Source organism: Phalacrocorax aristotelis, chromosome 3 (assembly GCF_949628215.1).
Source record: "Phalacrocorax aristotelis chromosome 3, bGulAri2.1, whole genome shotgun sequence".
Classification (NCBI taxonomy): domain Eukaryota; kingdom Metazoa; phylum Chordata; class Aves; order Suliformes; family Phalacrocoracidae; genus Phalacrocorax; species Phalacrocorax aristotelis.
Window position 1 is genome coordinate 74,582,170 of NC_134278.1, and position 21,840 is coordinate 74,604,009.

The following is a 21,840-nucleotide window of genomic DNA, read 5'->3' on the forward strand; positions in this document are numbered from 1 at the left end:
TATCTTATGAGGAACAAAAACCCTTTTTCTGCCTTCTGTCCTCAATCACTAGGAGGAAAGAAACCAATTGTGTGCATTTTGGTATAACGGGAAAAAAGTGTCAGTTCAGTGCACATTAGGACCCAAATCCATACGACTTTTCAAACTTTAAGTATAAGGAATTACAATTCATTTCACAATTTCTCTCCTCCCTCCCATGCCCACACAAATTATGCAGAATACTTTCATGATCAGGTTGCACTAGTCCTAGGCCACATAAATTTTTGTTTCTCATGGCCACTGCAGTACGTGAGCATCTTCCAACAGTGCAGTACATCAGAACTCATGTTCTTTACCTGCTTCCTTCTTTCCCCAAGCAGGAAAACAGAGTTCCACTGAACCTTACATTTTCATGTATTTTTATGATACTTGTCTCCCCATACAAGTTAAAGCCAGAGACAGCAGGGCCAAAATAAGAAGCTATAACAAAAGGTGCCGAGAACTAGTGTGGTAAAAAATCAATAAATAAGCAAGACATTCCTAAGGAGTCTTCATTTCTCATAGTCAATTTACCAGATCATGTAGTCACAGTCAATTTTAACCACCTGGCTAATGGTTGCTGCTCCATCCCAGCTCCCCCTGCCCACTGGCAGTAAGGCAGTGCTGCAGAGGAAAAGAAGCATCAGGACTTCCAAGACAACAATCAGCAGTAAATTCCAAGCTTTCATTTTTCCTGCCCAAATCACCCTAGAACCAAAACCTCCATGCAAGTTCATTACCCAGCACGAATTACTGTTTCCTGGCCAGCTCCAGTCGCAAGATTTGCGGTCATCTTAGTTTCTGCAAAGGCTTTAAACAGATTTGGACTAGTTCAGAGAGGACTGAACTGTCAACCACAGACTTCTACCTGAAACGCAATTTAATCACCTAAACTAAGGCCACTGAATCCTTTAAGGATGAATACAACAGCCCAAGACCTCTTCAACATGGTACTGGAAAGAGACAGAGAGTAAAAGCAAATTTGACATGCCTACAACAGGTCAGAGTTTCTGGGACCCTTCACTGTTTTCATGCCAGTTTCCTCAGCACTAAAGGCACCCTGCCCAGTTAATAGACAGAGAAACCACTACATCACATGTGATATTTTGCCCAGAACACCACAAATACATTGCTGTTGAATTATGTTCCCTATTCGTAAAGCCACAAACCATGGGATGCACCAAGTATTACACGCCCCTCTTCCTCTTCTACCCCAGTTCCTGTTGAAGAAAATATATTCTGCCTCAGAAGTGGACATTACATGATAGAGTGATCCCTGATTTAACCCAGTAACCCTTAATTTAGGTGTAGCATCAAGTGAACCAGTGAGAGACAGTTTCAAGAGCAACATTAAAGTGGCTGCAAGAAGCAGGGGCTACTGCAGTGTGAAAGTGCCCTGGGGCAGAAGTACCACACTCACATTCCTCTGTGGGGCAGGTACCTTCCACAGCTGCACTTACTGACACAACACACATCACACAATTCCTGTGGGGATTTAGGAGCCCCGGATGACAGCAACCTCACCCAGGAATTCACCAGGAGTCAAACATCAACTACGCCAACCACAGCATGCCACATCATTCACTTCACGTGATTGACTACAGCATATAAATGAACGCAAAACAGAGATCATAAAGCTAGGAGGCATTTGACCAGGATAACCCTGCATAATGCCCCTACGAGCATACTTGCCACCTCCATACCAGATGCCAGAGCACCACCAAGCCCAGCTAACACAGACCTGCGCATACCCTGCATCAGAGCTTAGCACCCAGCAAACCAAGGAAACAGCTCTCCAAACACATCCCCCATGTTTCCTCCAGGAAAACATGGACTCAAGTTCTTGCCAATAACTCTCCTCTATATACAGCCCTAAGCTTCCCTTCTTTCTAGACATCTCAGTTATCTGGACTGTGACACAGACAAACTTCATGATCATTATCTCATCTGGGGTAAATGATTACAGCAAGAAATACCTCTTTTTCCTGCAGTGGGCTTTTGTTCAAAAGTTTCAGAATTGCCCCTGTGCATAGGCCAGCCCCTGTTGCAACACAACGGCTGTTCATCATGATAATGCTACGCTCTTGCAGCCATCAACAGGAGTGGTGGCTGGAGGGCTGCTAAAACCAGCAACACAAGCATTTGTTTTGGTTGTTTTATTTTTGGGAGGGAAACGGAAAGCAACACTCCTTTTCTCTAGCTCTTGATTGGTAACCTTACAATGTCTTTCTCCTTGGAAAAGTATCAAGGCTCACTGAAAATCTGCTCTTCAGCTTAGACCAGCCATCTCTCAGCACCAAGTTTTGGTACTGTTGTCTCAGTGTCAACTTCAGCAGACAAACTTCTTAACTGCTTTTTTGGCCTTAAGCCTTAGACACTGTCATCAAGCAGTACATCTGTAGGGCAGAAATGCTTGCAAACGCTCTCTCCCCCAGAACGTGTTGGGATTTGCCTGACCTATTAAGAAATGCCCTCAGTGCTCTCTGGCCCCTCACGCTCTTCCTGGCACATTTTGTCACTGTGTGATACATCAGGAACAGCCACATCTCACCCTACGCTGCAGCCCTGTCCTTAGGGTAATGGTCAGTGGTTTGAACCCTCTGAAAATCTGAACTGGCATTTCAAGAGCGACAAGTCAGCATGAGGGATTTAATTAAGATGCAATTACAGGAAAGATGGGCACCATCCCAAATCCCTCTCCTCCCACCCATGACTGTATTTTGGAAAAAGTGACCCCGGAACATTTTTCACTGTGCTTGACAGCCAAGGCCATGGGCATGGCAGGGGACCAGGGTGCTGCAGAGACTTCAGCTGAAGAGAGGCATAGCAGATCTCTCCAGCCACGCAGCAGTTCTGTACCCTTGCAAACCACTCGCCAACCTTAGCTGCAACTCAAGCTGTTCAATTAAGGTTTGAGGAAGATGCCTTAAAATATCTAGGCCCTCTGTAGGGAGCCACGGTCTCTTCCTCTACCCAACCACTCTGGCAGCTCCAGTCCCCTGGAGTCTCTCACCCAGCACCCAAAGCATTTTCTGATCTAGGCCCCAGTAGTAACTGCCCCCAGTTCATTTTCCACCAAGTCTTCTCTGTACAAATATTCATACAAGTGCCCCTGCAAACAACTCTGTCTTCAGAGTCATCTTCTGTGAAAATGATCTAGATCAGCAGCTAAATCCTTGAGGAACACTTTTTTCTCCTCCCTGCAAATGCTCACCAGGCCAGGGAAATGAAGCCAGAGAGGCAGAGTTCAGCAGGAAAAAAAAAAGCATTAAAACATTTTCCACCTGTTTCACTAGATTTTCAGATTATCTCATCTAGTCACCTTCTGTGCACAGCACAGAGGAAATGCTGCCTGAAGAACAGGAGCACGGGGGTCCCCAGTTGTCAGCACACAGCCCTGCCAGGCGCCAGGGCATGTCCTAGAGCAGCGGGAGCCAGCACTGCCACATCAGTCCTCCCACCCTTCCCTCGTACTGGGATGAGTGCAGGAAGGAAAAAAGCCTCTCCAGCTCTTTTGCGCTTCCCGCAACACACTGTGCGGCAAACACTAGGCACTCGCTGCAGTCTTCCTCCTACTGGAAGGAAAGCCATGAAGCTGAACAATGTAGAGGAGGAACAGAGCACATGCACACAAAAAAAAATTTAAAAGTAACTGCTGGGAAGAATGGAAGTATGATTTTCAAAAAGCAAGGTTTGAGGCTTTTTACTTTATTTTGAGTAATTTTTAACTGCATATCATGTTCAAAAATTATCATCCTCATACTTGGAATTGAACAGGGCATCTATTTTTATATTATTCAGTCACAAACAAGACAAATGATAACAAATCAATGCTACAAATAACTACAAAGTGGCCCTGGCTGTAAATTAGCTAGGTTGGCCATTCTGTGTTGTCACGACTTTTTACATGAATCTGATTTGTATGTGCCAAAACTGTGTAAAACAGACCATCTCAGACTCAAGATCCCACATTTTAACTCGTTACTCCAAAGCATTTTTGCATCTTCTTTCAACCCAAATTCTGCCAGCCCAACCAGGTATATACAGCAAGGCAAGTTTGCACACTCAGGCAAAGAGCAGGCTGTTGTATTTTGTTTAACACGGAGACTCAAACTGAGAGGTTTAAACATCCCAGTCTCACAACTGATAGCAGACCATCATTAGTGATAACAGGAGACAAATGAGCAAAAAGTTTGCTTCTGCCCAGTACACACTCTTCCAGATTAGTCCTTCTATTCTGGGGGCTGCTTGGTTTATACTGCATGACACATGAAAAACAGCAATTGTTATCACCGACACTCTGTCCCACCTGATGCCTCAGACAGGACCCTCACCTTCCCCACTACACCCCTAGCATTAACTTCACTGTTTCTCCGAGAGGGAATATGAATCCCCGACTAGCAATCGGGGGTGATCACCCACCAAAAGCAACTCATTTTGAGAGACCACCTACTGTTCTTTCCTCACATTACACCTCCTCACTTAAGGAAAGCAAAAACATTTACATGAACACAACTTCCTTTCTCTGCATATATGATACCCTATGACACACAAAAAGCTCTGTCACACCACAACCATGTTGTGCGCCTGGCTCAAAATTAAGTGATCTTTTAAACCAAGAATTTGGGGATTTTCAATTATGAAGGCTTTTTTTGGTTGGTTGGGTTTGTTTTTGGGTTTTTTTTAATCAGAAAGAGGTGGGTTCTGTCTCTGCTTTTTCTTCATGGAGATGAACACACCCAATACTGTTAGTCACTATGTAAGCAAAGTAACTTCATCATTGTTTAAGGATAGTAGTATTTAACACTGCCTGCTGAGAAGAGGAGGTTATTACCATACAGTGACAGAAAACCTGCTCCAGAAGATTACAGGTAGAGGAGAAGGTCTCAAAGTAGTCAGGAAATTCCTAACTCGGAAAGATAAATAGCCTTCATGACCTAGTATGGAAATTATTTCCCCTCTTAAAACAAAGATGAAGAACAAAATACAATTTACATGGAATTCATTAACTTCATGTTTCCTAAGTTTTAGGAACCACTTCATTACAGGCCAAATAAAAACCTTTCTAAACAGCTGCTTTAGATCAAAAACCCATGAAATTTGGTTCTTCTCATGCCTCACTTCTCTAGAGGAGGGTCTACATAAAGACCCTGAGAAGTCAGTCCTGAGACCTAATAGCACAATCTCATGCTCCCTCCTGCTGTGCACATGTAGGTACAGAAGAAAGATGTAGATAGTGCATTAATCCTTTTGGCATGAAAAAAAGGCATTCTGCCAAACTCTGAAGAGGTGTCATTCAAAGAAAGGTTCTGCTATAGGACTGGTAAGTAACAGATACCACTGCAGCTGATGCAGTGGTTACTGCTCCCCTGCACCTTGAGAGCTCTAAGTCTTGATGGATCTAGTTTTCTTTGGATCAGAAAAGACAAAGGAAAGCATCCACAGGAAGACATGCCACAAACAGATGCCATCATTTTCCCAATACCCATAAATAGAAGAAAGTTTTTCCCAGTAGAGGTATGATGCACCTGGGCATTTGAAGCTTCTCACTATAGCTAGAGTATGTTTGTTAAACTGCACCTCTACTCAGTGTTTTTTATGCATTGCTCTTCACCTGAGGAAGAGGAACAGGGAAAGAGGGATCTGGCAAGGCAGCAGCACAGAACGACAGGTGAGGAGACTGGCATCTACAGGCTCTGTAAAGCTCTTAGTCTCCTTTCCTTTAATGCTGTTTTTCCTATAATCAAGAATGAACTTTCTGTTAACAGCCAGAGGGCAAATAATGAACTTTAGTTTTAATAGCCTTCAAAAGGGAAAAAAACCAACCCCACACATGCAAAGTGGTATGACATCTGTGACAATGGGCACAACCCCATTTGAGCTCTTCCTTCCTCTTTCCTCTGTCCAATTTCAGTTGTGGGGTTCAGTATAAAACTCACTTCCACATTAATACAACAGTCATCACCTGGCTTCTCCTATTAAGATAGCAGCAAAATCTTCCAGAAATTATGGCATGTTTCATGGCTTTAATAAATTCTCAAATGCCCACTGAACCCAGAACAGCATTTTTGTGGTACACATTGGTGGGGGTTTGGGGTTTTTTATTGTTGGTGGTGGTTGGGGTTTTTTTAAAGTGTCCTTTTGTCCTGAATTATCTCAATATTCAAATAATAATGGTCAAGTCGAGGCAGGTGGAAAAACAAAAATTAACAGCAGAGGAACCCGCTGAACCACAGCCTCTCCTAAGGCACCCAGACAACAGTCAGAGGCCGGAGCACAGAATCCCGAGGATGAAACAAGGCTCGTGGTCCACAGCCCACCAAGAACCTGCAGCAGCCTGGAGCATTTGCTTCCATCCTTAGTGCACCAGAGAGAAACTGCATCCTCACCTGCAAGTACCTGGGCACCGCACAAGACTGACACTCTGCCAGACAGGCTATTCTTCTGCTTAGATCAAAGTGTGGAGGTGCATTTTTTGAGTAGAAAGACCAGAGCAAATACTTTACATCTGTACTGTGACCTTTAGTAACTCTCAGATTAAACTACTTAAACTTATTCCAAATGAACAGTGTGTTAAATTAGCTTTTTTACAAAAACGCTCAGTAAATCAAACCAGCAAGCTCTAAACTGGGCCTTACAGCCAGGTCCAAGAGAAAAATTCCTGAGCAGAGAGGAGAAGCATTCGTAGCAGAAAGATTACACACCACCGCCCCAGAGCAAGCAAAACTATATTCAGAAGGAAACTGCCAGACTTTCAACTTCCACTAAGGCTTTTCCTGAAGAAAGAGGTACAACTTTAACACAATATGTTCCTGTGAATTTCCACAAGAAGCCTCATCCAAGAACAAGATGTACATGTAGAAACTAGAAAAAAGAGAGAGCAATGAACTCTTTGGAAATTATTTATGCTGACCATAGCTGTTCATTGTTGAGTTAGAACAGAAGTTAAAGCATAGAAAGAGGGAATAAAAAGGTCTCGGTCTGTTGGCATTTAAAAAGGAGAATAAATTAGTATTAATACAATCATATTTTGTATTATAACTATTAAAATAACATAAAAACCAAAAGGCTTCACCCTATTGCCATCATGCTCCTGTAAAACATTCAAACAAGTCTCCTCTATTCCTTATTCATGCGCAGACTACTCTTCTTTGCTCATCCAGGATAGCATGGTAAATTAATAACAATAAAAAAAGCTAGCAAAACATTTCAGAACTTACCCATCACACCACTCTTCTCCGATCAATCATTTCTAACATAACATTTTAGAAGCATATTCCACCTTTGGTCCTCTGCCATGATCTAAATTAGGAGAGCAGCAAAAACCACATTTGATGCTAGGCTATAAAAGCCAAGTACAAAGGAACTAAAGTTACTTGTGACATGAATTACACAGACCCCACCAAAGCATGTTGTTTCATGGGTTAAATGCACGTTTCTCCACAGTTAAATGTATAAGCCAGTGACGGTCCAGGTATGGCATGATGATATACCAGGGGAGGTTTAGGTTGGGTATTAGGAGAAGGTTCTTCACCCAGAGGGTGGTGGAGCCCTGGAACAGGCTCCCCAGGGAGGTAGTCACGGCACCAAGCCTGGCGATATTCAAGCAGCACTTGGACAACACCCTCAGAGATATGGTGTGAATTTGGGGTTGTCTGTGCAGGGACAGGAGTTGGACTCGATGATCCTTATGGGTCCCTTCCAACTCAGGACATTCTATGATTCGATGTTTGTTTAATTCCTCTACAAAATCTCTCAGGTTTTGGATGGAGGGTCCTGTATTTTCCACAAAGCAAGGGGAAAACTTGAAGTCCAGAAAGAACCTTCATTACCAAAAATTTATGGCTGAAAAGCATTGCTGCACATTTCCTATATTGATCCTCAAAATGACCTTAAGAATATATATCCAGTTTCTGTCATATAGCCACATCCTTTCCTGCCACCATGTATTCAGTGGTTTTGAGCTAGAAGTTGGCCTTTTACTGAAGCACAGTCACCCTATCTCCCACCAGCTGAAGACTTAGCAGCCCTTCACCACTTCTTCCACACACAGTAGTGAACCACACCCCTGAAAAAGAGCTAGGCTGCTAGAGAATGCTTCTCTGGCACTGGAGCTGCCTCATTACAAGAGAAACTACCAGTGAGGCCAGACAAAGCTCAAGTTATTCCTCTCCAGGATGTCAACGTGTTTAATGCATCTGTCCCACACACTCAGATTAATGAATACCTAAAAATGCAACATATTAAAGAGTGAACACATTTCTGAGCATAAGAAACCTTCACAAGAAGGTCAGCGCCACGGTTGTAGATGGGTCCCCACTGATAACCAGCCTCCCCTGCACTGCTGGGGCTCACATCCAGAGCTGGTCAGACAGTCAGAGGGAAGACACAGCCCACAACACTCGCAGAGAGACTCAACCCTGCCCTTGGCAGAACAAACTGTGACTGCCTGCACCCATCCCATTACAGCTGACCATCTTCCACCACTCTTCCCACCACCAACCAACAGCCAGCCCAGCTCCAGCCTCCCCAGGTGCCCTTCACAGCCACATGAGAGTCTGCTGGCTGCTCAGACACACACCTGGAGTCACAGCTAGCAACTGTACCAGCCCCAACCTACTGGTCACACTGTTAAGTGACTACAAAAGATAATTGCAAGTGTTCTTACTTTTGTTCAGGTTTTTTTTTTTTGGCTCCACTCAGGGCTGAGTCCAACTTGGTTCCAATAATCAAATTAAGCTTTTCTTTTTACTCTCTCCAAAGGCAGTATCAGGTGGTTTGGATGTCCTTTCAAAGAAGAGGCCCAAAGATGTCATATCCTAATAAATAAATAAATAGCAGTCTCTGACTCCTCCTCCTTGACAGCAGATGTTTCTACTGACTTTGCAGCTGCATATATTCACAAGTCAGTAGTTTCTTGCCTCATTCCCAAAACTACAGCTTGCAACAGAGCCATATCATTGTCTTCTGTCAAACCCACATGTGCCAGAGGGCTCTTCTATTTCCTTAGCCTGTTATTTTTGTCGCTACCTTTAAAAGTCACAGCTTTCTTCTGAAGATATATTGTCACTTTCTGAAATTACAGCTCAGCTCACTTCCCCATTTCATTCCAGAAACACACTGGGGGAGGGGAGGAAGACATAAAACAGACTTCTGACAAAGTATGGAGCACTAAAAGTTATTCTTCATCAACACAGTAAGAAGTCAGACAACGCAACTCCTCCCTCCCACCTCATGATGTTTAAACCCTGTTATTCATTCTTCAGACTGTTATTAAAGCATCCAAATGAATTCAGAGTTCTCCCCAACTTAATGCTAGGGGCATCTCAGCTCCCAGGATGGGTGGGAACAGCTGCACTCTAATTGTGTGTTTTCCTTCGAAGGAGATACACCACACAACACATGAAAAGCAGATCGCGCGGGCTCTGAGCACAGGAGTCTATGCTGCTACCTGGCAGCACAGCAGCTATACTGTCCTGAAACGTGAGGTCAGTTGGAGCCCACATGCTCTTCACCTTCCACACCTACGCTAAATTACCTATTCCAGTCTGTCTCCCCACTTACTCACATTCGAATGATGCTAACAACACTGCCCTACTCCTCCCTGCTCATCAGAGTAAACCCCAGCACACACACCACAGATTCAGCTAGGAGGAATTGTCAAAGTGAGGAGGAAAAAAATTAGGAGCAGTTACCAAGTGGTGTTAAGACAGCACAGCTAATTCTTTGCTAAGCTGCCCAGTGCTGTGAACGTCAAGAATTTATTTGCACATGAAAGTATTTTCATGATACTGTATGAGAGTCTTCCTTCTTCCCCTAGAGCTGAGGGAAGAACAGGGGGACAGATCCTCAAATAGCGCTAGGGGAGCTAGAGCTGGGAGCTTCACATTGCTCCTGGTCCGCCCATCACCTAGGAACCACTCCTCCACAGGATCCTCATCAGTGGGGGTGTCCCACGCCACCAGCAGCTGCCTCTCCCCACCCTGACTTTTAGACCTGCTTAGAAACACTTAACACACTACACGCGGTGCCTCACATAGCAGCTCTTGCCCAGGGTTATGGCTTCATTTCCTGGCAGAGCACATGCAAATCAATGGGCTGCTTTTATGGTTCGGGTTTGTTGTGTTTTTTTTTTTTCCTCCCTGAGGAGCCTCAATTTCTATTCCAAGGCAAAGTCGTGCTTCAAACACACGGAGCAGCATATGTTATTTCTTCACCTACCAGTCAAGGGACTAGAAGAAACCAGGCTGGTACTTATATATCTGCCATTTCATAAATGCTAGGCAATACCCTGGAACTGTCTTCACTGCAGCATCAAATCTGCACCCAGCAGACTGCCCAAGAAAAGGAGGCAATACAGACAGAAAGGAGCCAGGCAACAGCAACCTAAAGGTTTAGTTTTGGAAAACAGTCATTTTAGCAGCTAGAAATAAGGAGCAGCAAACTTGTCGCTTGTCTTTAACACGTTGTCTGCACACACTCCGCACAAACGTTTCTGAAGAGTTCACACAGTGCAAAACCGGCTGCGCCAACTCCACACCCACTTGACAGAATCCTAAGGGTCTGCCTGCAACTATAACGACTCCTGGCCATTTCACACCAATGGAGCCGAAATGACGAACGAGAAGCAGCACGTTTGGCCTGTAGCTATCTGGCAGCGAGAGGCATGACCAAAGGAACTGGTTCCAAAGGCAACATGTGGCACTGCAGGGCAGGGAGATCCCGGAGCAAGGGGGCTGCTGGCCAAGTAAGCATTGCTTCATGGGGACAGACAGACAACAGCAGTTCTCAGAACAAGCCTTGTCCAAGAACTCCAAAAAGAAGTTACCATTTCTCAAAGCGGTCTTTCAGTCAAATTTAATGCAATTAAAAATGAAAGGTAGATGAGGAGAATTAAGTTCCCCTCAATTTAGACAGGAACTCATATCTTAAAATGCACTAGAGACAGAGTAATCTTCCAGAAATGTTTTTCCTGTCATGTCTTACTGTTTAATTATATATTACCATTCCAAGCTACCATGACAGATTTTAAGTGAGTTTGTCTTTTTTTTCCATAATTAATCATAGCAAAGGCTCATCTGTTCTTCAAGCCCAGTGATGACAGCGCTGTTTTCACCACTGTAAGGCAACCATCCCACAGCATTCCTTTCTGAAAGCTATTGCAGAGAGAAAAGATCACCTGTCTGCACAAAATGCCTTTCAAAGATACAAATCAGCTCCATATACATTACTTCTACTACAGGGAAGTGAAAAAGGGAAAATTGCCTTTCCATAGCAAGGAATCATACACATGCACAGGCACAGCCCGGGCTAATAATGTTAAATAAATGCTAATTATAAATATATATACCCGATGTAACCATCCGGGAACAGTATTCTACCCCTTAAACATCACTCAGAGCCATCAGCATCCACCCCTGGTGCAGGAGGAAAGAAGGCAAAAAGACACTTGGTTCTTCTTCAAACCTAAGGCAGCCTCCCTTATAATTACCATAGCCAACAGTTATTTTAAAGGCAGCTTTGGTGACCATCATATTCTATTCTAAGTGCAGAAGATGTGTCTTCAAAAATAACTCGTAGCTACATGTAGATCAGTGCTAACAAACTATCTAATCAAAGAGACACATCCAAAGCTGAAAACAATAAATGCTAATAGGACAACAGAAAGAAGTTATTTCCTTCTTGTAGTATCACAAGTCACAAAAGTGAGATTACTGGGAGGGGGTACGACACACAAGCCCCTCTTCTGCTTTGTTAAAAAGAAGTATTTATCACTTATAACAACTACAGCATATAGCACGTTCATAGAAAGTTTTCTTGCTGACAGCTGAAGCAAGAAGTATTTCCAACATAATCAACAACATCCAGGGATCTCCATTTAAAGTGTTTTATCCTCCTTCCTCTCAGTTCAAGCTCTCCAAAGGACAAATTAGATACTTGGAAAAATTACTTTTTCCCCATCTGTGAAGTCCTGCAACTCACACCCTTTTTTTGCACAAGCAACAAACAGAAATCCAATCTGCTGATAATTGATTTTGATCGCTCTACAGAGAAAACTATGATTTTTTTACAGTTCTCCCATATCCTTCACATGGTATGCTGATCACTTCCCAGTTCAAATCATTAAGAAAAAAATTACATAGCTTGTTCTGTTCATAAAAACAGGCATAGATGGGCACCTCACAGCCCTGAGCAGCCATAAAACTTCACGTGTCTTATTAAAGTTACTCATAAGAGAAACTTTAGATCAAAGCAAAGTTTCCCGTAACCAATCACTGTATTAACAGTGCCACCTTTATGGCTTTCTAGCTGCTTCCCAGTTTTCCAAAGCAAGGTAACTAAAGCAGCAATGACTACAAAAATGGACAATATATTCAGTTTGACAGCTGCTAAAGGCTAAAGTTTATATCTGTATCCAAATATTCAGAAACATTTTTACTAATACCACTCTTTAAGGCCCGACCTCCGAAAGATTCTGGCATTCCATGTGATAATTTTCTTCCAAGTTATAACAAAATAAAAGATTTAGCCATGATCTTAACCATCACTTTTATAAGATTAAGATTTTAATAACCACGATATCCTGACAGCTTGGTGATCCATTCCAAAAAGATGAAGAAAAACATGTGGAAAGAGACGGACTGACAATTGCTGGGGAGAGGGAGATCTTTGCACAGGACGTTATCTCTCTCTCTCCTTTTATTTAGAAGGGAGTGAACAGTTTTCAGTGTTTTAAAGTTTAAAAATGCAAGGAATAATATGCAGTCAAATCAGTTAAAGATTTTCACCCACTAGAAGTGGGTTTTGTATTTAGTTTATTAAGAGTGAAATTATTAAACGCATATTAGCATGCTCTTTCTAATTGAAGTGTTAGAGATTTCCCATATCACAGGTGATGAACTCAGAAAGAAGGAACAGAATAACAGCCCGTTTTCTAAGACAAAAACTAGAAAGTGGAGATCCTAAGCCTTGTCTGGTTCTGCTCTCTGTAGTCTCAAAGCCCAAACAGACCCATAGCTTCCCCAAATATTAGTAAGTTTTAACTTAACACTTCTACTGCACTCTGGCCACTTACACTGTGAAGAACTTCCCCCCCGCCCCCATGCTGGACAAATCTTCCCAGCAAAAACCAACTCAGTTTTCCTTTCTAAGTATCAAAATTAGCATTCTCTTCCCCAGATATATCTAGGAAAAATGGAAGCATAGCTTATAATATTTTTTCCCCAGTCCTGACAACTAGCCTTTAATTTACTGCCATCTGTACTCCAGGAAACTTCAGCCCTTTCATTAGGAAATCCCTCCCACAGGTTTACTTGTAGGGAATGGTTCAGATCTGAGCCATGTAGTGCAGAAATTAACTTGAAGAAATCACACATCCAGATCCAAACCAGCGTATTATTTAGAAAAGATGAATTATTTAAGATCAATCTTCACTCGCTATTTTTAATTTAATGCACAAGTCTCTTAGCTTTGTTGGTATTAGAATATACATCACTCTCATTCACAGAGAAGAAGAAAGTTAAAGCAGTTGTAATAGGAGATTTGCAATCTTCTGCCCTAACCAAAACAACAGAACCAACTGCACAATTTGTTCATCCAAAGAAAACCTCAAATAGAGCCATGTTTCCTCAGACATCCTACACAACTGTAGTACTTGCATACAAACTGTCTGCAAGCCGTCCCCAGACTCAAAGCCCTCGGAGGTGCTGACTACACACTTATCAAATAAAGTTACGTCCAGAGGTTTCAAAGTAACAGCAGAAAACGTAAACCCGTACTACAGAATTTGAGATGAAAAACCACAGGCACTCCCGTTTCATAAACTGCACTTGCAGAAGTTAATAGGAAGACTGCCTCCACCAAAGGTGTCACTCCTCAGAAAAAGGAGGTCGAAGCAGCAAGCTATTCAAACACCACCGGGATCCAGATTCAAACCCACATCCTACGTAATCTGACATATCAATTCACCACCAAAAAGCTAGAGTTTTTAATGCACAGAACATTTAAGGAACACACTGCTAGGTTTCCGATATTGAAGGAAACTCTTGACAACAGGAGCATTTGGCATTTAAAGAGAAAATAGAGCCTCTGAGACTAGAGAAGCGAGCATCCAGCCTCAGGCCACAGCACAAATTTCTATCAAGGTTTCAAAAACTCACTTCTGCCCCTCCAAAGACTCCCCCAGCTAAAATGAGGGCACCTCCTCACCCCCCAGCATCCGTCAGAGCCTCAGAAGACCAAAACATAGAACCATCAAAAACCCCCCACGTTTTTCCAATAGCTTTCAGATCTGCTACATGAATGTTTTGCTAGAGGAAATGCCTGAGCAAGGAGCCATAGACAACTGTTTTACATTAAGGAGGAAGCAGTTCACTGCACGAGTACTACACGGTGTACTTTTAGGAGGTGCAGTATTGCGGCCACAGTTGCCATTTTCAGTGTCTGAGAATAAACACAAAAGCTGCCAATGCTAGGTTGCATAAGAGCACTTAAAGCACACGGTTATTTACAAAAGCCGAGGTAATTATAATGCAGGAGGTGGATCCCAAACAAGCAGACTTGACTAACACTGTCAAAAAAAGGAAAAAAACCAAAACACAACAAACCCACAGAGATCTACAATTACCAGCACTTAATTACGGGACAGCTGCACGAACAGCCTCAGTCCCTCGCTGTACTACCAATATACGGCCAAAAAAAACAGTTGGAAGAACGTTCTGTTTAAAAATGCAAGCTGATGTCAGAAGCTACACGTAGAGGGGAAAATAGGAAAACGCCGTTTCTCTCGAGAGCTCACCTGATCTGGACTTAATGATATCGCTGAACTCGCTGTGTCCCCCGCCGGGTCCTTCCTCCGGATCGGAGACGCGGGCCATGCTCGCGGGCCGGGGTCCGCCACGGGCGCAGCCTAAATCCGTCGGGAGAGGGTTCTCACGGGCGGGGGGGGGGTCCCGGCTCAGCACCAGCACCTACGGCGCAGGACGAGGAGCGGAGAGGGACCGTAACGCCACGGGCTACCCCAGGTGCAGCCCCGCCCGGGAGGCGCGGGCCGGGACCGGCGCTCGCTGCCCCCCGCCGAGGGACGCCTCGGGGGATTTCACAAGCGGGACGGCGCGGAGGGGTGCTGCTGGCCGGCTCGATCCCTAGCCACGAAAGCAAAGCTTCAGCCATCCTCTGGCGACAGGGGCCCCCACGCCCACCAGTGCACCCCTGGGGGGGGGGTGGGGGGAGGACGGGACGCGGCCCTTGCAGCGACACCGCCGCCACCCGGGTGGCACCAAACGGGACATCCCCGCGTGAGGGGGGCGGCGAGGCGAGGGAGCCCCGCTCCCGCCGGGCGGGGCCGTGTGTCCGCTAGGAGGGGGCCACGGGCGGGCGCTCCTCCGGCCGGCCCGGGGGTGGGAGGGCCACGTGTGGGAGAAGCCACGAAGCCTCTCTCCCGAGCGAGGGGAGCCGAGCCCGGCCCCGCACACTGCCCCGGGCAGCTCCCGCCCGCCGCCGCCCCCGCTCCCCCGGCGGGGGTTTTGACCCGGCGGGCGGCCGGGCGTGCCGGCACCTCCTCCCGGCTCCCCGCGGCCACCCCGGCCCGGCCCGCCCGCCCGCAGGTGCGCCCGGCCCGCGGGTGTTACGCCCCCGCCCCCCCACCTCTACCGGCTCGGAGTTGGGGAACAAACTTTCCGCCCCTCCCGGAACCCCGATGCCCGCCGTCTGCCCGGGGCTGCGGGGGCACCCGCCGCCGCCACTCACCCCTCGGACACGGCGGCGGGAGGCGGTCCCGCTTCCCCACGGCTCGGCACGGCTCGGCTCCTCCCCGCGCCCCGTCCCCCGGCGGCGGCGGCGGCGGCGGCGGCGGCGGCTCCCGCGGCGCTGTGCTGCGCTGGCGGACCCACAACTTTCTGTGCCAGCCGCTGCCGTCCCTCCTCCTCCTCCTCCTCCTCCTCCTCCTCCGCCCCTCCCGGCCCGCGGCGGCTCCGCCCCGGCCCCGCGCCCCCTTTGTTAGCCGGGCCGGCGCCGCGGGTGCGGGAGGGCGGCCCCGGCTGCGCGGCCCCTTCGCCGAGGGGGCGGGAGGGGCGGGGCTGCGCCCGCCGCCGGCCCCGGACGGGACGGGGCGGGGCAGAGAGGGGCGGGGCGGGGCCGGCCCCGCCCCTGCCCCGCGCCCCTGAGGGCCCCGCCCCGCGGCGGGGGCTACGGCGCGCGATCGGCCCGATCAGCGCCCCTCCGCCTCGCTCCGCTCCTCCCCATGGCCTCACCTGCGCGCTCCCGCCGCTCCCTTCTTTTCCTTCCCCCACCCCCAAAAGGCGCGGTCCCGCAGCGCTTCGGACACGCGGGCAGGGCGGGGCAGGGCGGGGCTGGGCGGGGCTCTGGGGCTCCCTCGCTCGCCCCCCGTCTCTCCCCGTTAGGCCCGAAGTCGCGCGGCGAAGGAGCGTGACAAAATCTGAGGGGCGCAACGGTGACAGGGTTGCGAGCGGGAAACGCCCCTCCCGAAACTCACCCGGGTGTCCCGGCCTCACCCCACGGCGGGGCGCGGCAGGCGGGGGTCCCGGCGGCGTTAGGGGGCGGCACAGGAGCGGCGCGGGTCGGTAAAACTGTGCTGCGCGGGGTACCTGAAGTCATTTTTTATGTATGAACAGACACGCACAGTTAGTAAAATATTCAGCTCGCGCTAATTAATTTATTACCGCATTTGCAACCTGGGAATGAGCACACTGATTTTTGCTCGGGCAAGCGACCTTCACTCACCCGCGCTGCAAGGCCCTTCCTACAGCCCCCCACGCGTGTACGGAGCGCGTGGCCCTTATTTATCTCCGTGAACATTAGTCTGAGTGAAGTTTCAGAGATACCAGAGAGGCGCCGTAGCCGAGCAATTGCTCAGTGCTACCTGCCAGGCCTCAGCCGTCCGTCCCAAAACGTTTTCAAGGTTGGTTAGATGCATTCCCAATGCTGCCTTAATAACTAAACCAGACGCTGGCCAGCAGTCTGCAGAAAATAAGCTGTGGAATTTATTAGCTAGAAGAAAGGAGGAAGCCCAGGCTTGGCAGCACATCCGTTTTGTGTCTCCAGGTGAACAGAAATTGGTAGCAATGAAATGAGGAAGATTTTTCTTCAAAAGTCTTTTTTGTTACCCGTATACAGCCCGTGAGTTCACCAGGCACTACAGTTAATAATAAACAGCAATTATGTGCATCCTAGCCTAAGCTAACATTGACGTTTACCCATGCTTTACTATCATCTCTCCCGGGGGAAAAAAAAAAAAAAGCTCAAAGAAAGAAAACAAGCTACCTGTAAATTATCACTATCATAATTCTAACTGCATTTAACATTTTTTCCTCAACCTTTGGTCTGTGCAGTACGTGGGTAACACGGACTGGGACTTACCGTTTTGCACCCCAAGGAGACAGGGCCTTGCGGGCAGCGCGATACATTTCTGCACTTCGAAGAAGGCCCAAAAATGAAGACGCAACCTTCTGACCATTCAATAGATTTCCTGGGTGATTCAGTGCGAATTAGTTAATTCATCTTTGATCGGCTTATTACAAACCGCTGCATGAAGTCATTAGCGGTTCTTACTTGTAAAAAGATAATAATAAAGTGCCCAAAGTGTTGCAACGACTGAAGTTGTGAATCTGTTGAGAATTGCAGATCCTGGATGACCAACACCACAAAACCGCCGTTAGCGATACCTATCGCTGTCGAACTGTAAGGCAGCGCTGAGCAGCAGGCTGGTTTTGTTGGAAAGGTAACGGTCTGTGTTTATGCCTGTTTGTTTACGTTATACTGATAAACCTGTACTGTGAGCATAACGTTTGCGCTTGGCGGAGCACCCCTCATTCCTTGCCTTCTGCCTTGCTGCTCTTGACCGCACAGATGGCTTCTCCACCCCACCCCGTGCATTCCCCCTGCGTGCTGGATTTTCAAGGCCCAGTGACGAACAACCACCCAAATACTGGAAGCCTGGAATCCAGATGTAACCCAGCTGCTTTTCATACAGGTCTTCCACAAACAGGACGAGAGACGTACCGGCCCATGTAACCCGGTGCCCGCCCAAGAGTCAGCACAGACGAAAATCGTCATTTCTCACTGCCGGCTATCTAGCAGCGGTGGGGGGGCCCGGAGATCCCAAAGCGCCACGCTGCCTTGGCTAATGCAAAGAAGCCCTAAGTGGAAGAAAGGCCTTTCTTTTGTAGGCTGCGGTGAGGGGATTAGTCATTTCACAAAGGTTACCCAAGACCGCTATCAGGTAGCAATAACTTTGATTGCTAAAAGCTGCAGTCAAGCTGATAAGCGGGAGCAGAGAGCTGGTATATCCCATTTCAAACCAACGTGTGTAAGCCCAATGTCCTGATTTTTATAGTCTTGCACTGAAAGCACCTACAAATTATTTCTCAAAAAGAAACACACTTCAGTATAACCTTATAGCATTTTCTTTTTTTCCTCCTTTTTCCTCTTTTTTCTTGTTTGGTTGGGGTTTTTTTTCTGTTTTAGACAGAAGTAGCATCATTATCTTTGAGCTGCAGAGCACCAGCAGAAGGGTACTAGAATGACGAGGCTGCACACTACCTCAGGGAAGCAGGAAAATTTTCTTCCTGGTGTGTTTCAAACATACCTCTCTCCAGAGCCGTCCTTGCTCAGCTGCTGATCAAAGCCTGAGTTTCCCGAGCCAGTTATTTAGACTGTATGCTTCTCAATGCAAGGATTATAATTTTTATACCTGGATTTCTAGGCACACATCCCTCAGGGGAAAAAGAAACACCCTAATCTTTAATATTCTGTACGTGTGCATGCTTCAGGTCTCTCTAATTTTGTATTCCAGTGATTGGCAGAATTAGAAAATAATGACTAGCACAATTTTAAAACCAAACAAAGTCTCCACCCAGTTGTATTTCTAAAACCTACATCCATTTACAAATATTTTGGTTGCTGCAGGCCATTACTGTTATGTGGATTGTGCGGCACAGTTTGCCTTTCTGTATAATGCAGAATAAATGAGGGAAAAGAGAGGAAAAGTCCATGAACCCCTTCAATAACGTTAAGAAAGGAAAGGCAAGGGGAATACAGAAAAAGAAACTGTGAAGAAATGGGCTGAGATGATCTGCAGCCCTTGAACTTTCACCAAAGTAAATAAATACTGTATTCCTTCGTGCATGAAAACAATGCCATTGTGAGGCTCTAAGCTCATCTTACCTTGTCTCCTTGTCTTTTCTTTGTTCTTAGCATTTCTGTTTTTGGAATACACAGATCATTGATAGGATTAAGATATGACTAGGAATTTCATGTATCTCATTACCTTGAGACTGACTGCTATAATAATGCGTGTGCCCATTCATCAATGTTTTGTCATGTTTTCAGAAAACTATTCCATATTCAGAAAGACACGAGATACCAAATGGATTGCTTTATAAGTAAAGTATCTTTATTGTCCCTTTCTGCATACCCCATCATGTTGTCACTCGCAGTTAACAGATTGGGCAGGCTGTTACTCAAGAGACCTTTTTTTTCCCGCAGAACTTGCATCTGAATTCAAGGAACAGCTCCTTGGTGCTTCGGTGCATCGGTGCTTTGGTGCTGCACTCTTACTTACTTACGCGAGCCCCTTACTATTTTCATTCTCTCTTATCCAACGAGAAACATATGTAAAAAGACCTCTATGTGTTCCTCTTGTGAGGAAAATGACCAAGTTTTTCTAAAAGCTTGTGTTGGTTTTATCTACAACTCCTTTGGCAGTACCTTTGAAACACTTCAGTACACCAGGCAGACACAATTAGCGTGTTCCTCTCCCTTTCTTTTGCTGTAATCTAAGTGCTTTAGAGTTATCTTCATTGTTCAACTAATTATCTGATACTAATATATTCTAAATCAGCCTTAGCACAATTTTTAAAGGTGGGAGAGCATTTTCTATCCTCAGCTCCTTAGTTTGGGATCTGATTTTAACATTACATTTTACTTTCATTCCCAGCTCAGCTGCCTTTGTGTGTAAGCTCCTTTCAAACTCCTCCAGGAATTAGAGCCCGTTTGTGGCAGGCACTGTAACGTATCTTAATAAATTCAAGACCGCTTTGCCACGCAGACGTAACCATACATCAGGGGCAGCAGGTACACAGTGCGAGAGGGAGGGACTGGGGCAGAGGCCAGCAGGCTATCGTGATAAATATGGGACACCTGGGTGCAAGATGCCCTCCGAGCAAAAGGCCCATCACCTGCACCGCCGCAGGTCCACCTGAGTGTCTGCGCGTCACCGTTCTGTGCCCTCTTCCCCTTTAACCTAAACAGAAAGCAGTGTATTCCCCTTAGCGTACTTCCATTTCCACAAGTTGGGGTCTGTATCTTCAGTAGGTTCTCTCCACTCTATTTTTATCTCATTAGATTCGATATATCTATCGATTAGATCAGATTCAAGGGAATATTGTGTGCATAAAATACACTGGAACTTCGTATCTTAAGTTTCAGCAATTTTTTATAGCTTCATTATAAAACCCAAGAAAATGGCACTGCATTAACAGAAATGCTGACATCCCTTTAGCTGCAGTGACATTAATTGAAACTACCATAATTTATCATCATTCTGAAGAATATAACCTCTAAAAGTACATTAAATAAGAGTGCATTAATGAACAATCAGAGTAATCAATTTACCCTCCCAACATAACTCTCTTAGCTGCAGCAGAGGATTGGAAAAAAGACCATCAACAACAAAAATGCCTGTGCAAGACAGAAACCTTTGGCCAACACCATGAGGCAACCCTCTGCAAGGGCAGGTGTGAGCTGTTCGTCAAAGTCACTCCTAACACAAGCTGCTTTCTGTTTGTTTATTTAGCCTTTCTGTTTATTTCTTTTGCTCTTGGCTATTTTTTTCAGCGCCACTCCATTCTCATTTGAATAGCCTATGCTATTTGTTTAGTGGCTAGACACATAAATACCTAATGCTTGTACAATTATAGGCTAAGTATGCTTTTTCAGCAAGTTTATCAGTTAGGGGTTAGAACAGGGAACACAGCTCATGAGTTAACAAAACATAGAAGCTCAGGTAACTTGCTTAGTTTTAGTAACTTGGTTCACCCTTTGCAGAAGGGAAAAAAATACCACCTTCCATCATAGGCTCATTATTTACTGAGAGACATAGTATGATAGTTGGACAAAGACAATTTGGAAGCGCTTTAAAAATGAAAGCACTCATCACTCTGCAAAAATAGTTATTGATGGAAAGTACGGAAAGGGTGTTTCTTTGTAAAGCCTTTATTTTAGGCATAGGCAGTGGGAGAAGGTGCAGTTTATTCTCACCAACCTTAAGACGCAATCCCTTACTATATGTGAATCCTCCCAATATGGAGTGAGTACAAACCAACTCAAACACAAAGGAGGAATGAAACAAATCAATTTTTCACAATCAATCATTACTTTTTACATTTGTTTGCCTCACTTTAGATCAAATCATATAGGTATGTGTCACTGTGTCTTTGCCATTTCCTCTTAAATAATCTATGTGAATGCTTTGTGCTTGACCTTTTAAGAAGGTACCTAATTAGATTTTAAGGTTTTATATATAAGATTGCACAGGTTTTGCCATACCTGCCGCTGCGAGCGTGCCCTTGGAACCTCCGGGAAGCCCCGCTCTTAACTAACTCTGTATGGGTTTACAAGACTACCATTAGCCTCCTATTTCCAAAACATGTAAAGCTTTTTTATTGTGCTGAAAGCCTAAATAACTTTTAATTACCACCACTGAGTGGGTTCTTCTTTCCTTGAAACGACAAGGATTTTGGCTTTTAACTGAAGTCCCCATGATAACATTAGATCTGAACATTACAAATGTGTATATAACTTTTT

General features: G+C 45.7%; 1 protein-coding gene and 1 long non-coding RNA gene across 3 annotated transcripts in view; one reads left to right on the plus strand and one right to left on the minus strand.

The window, feature by feature from the left end:
• Nucleotides 1-16,058, minus strand: part of UTRN (utrophin) — a 390,409-nt gene extending 374,351 nt beyond the window's left edge. The window contains exons 1-2 of one of the 2 annotated variants that reach the window (XM_075088021.1): nucleotides 15,766-16,058; nucleotides 14,816-14,926 (exon numbers count right to left, since the gene is read on the minus strand). In XM_075088021.1, coding sequence (XP_074944122.1) covers nucleotides 14,816-14,894 — 79 coding nt within the window. In that variant the 5' untranslated portion in view covers nucleotides 14,895-14,926; nucleotides 15,766-16,058. Of the gene's footprint in view, nucleotides 1-14,815; nucleotides 14,988-15,765 lie in introns of both variants that reach the window. The other variant, XM_075088020.1, reaches the window with a different exon arrangement.
• A 326-nt stretch (nucleotides 16,059-16,384) lies between these two features.
• On the plus strand, nucleotides 16,385-17,629 carry LOC142055780 (uncharacterized). Its single transcript, XR_012660045.1, has 2 exons — nucleotides 16,385-16,658; nucleotides 17,367-17,629. It is a non-coding gene; the product is annotated as an uncharacterized LOC142055780 (long non-coding RNA).
• Nucleotides 17,630-21,840: the final 4,211 nt, after the last annotated feature.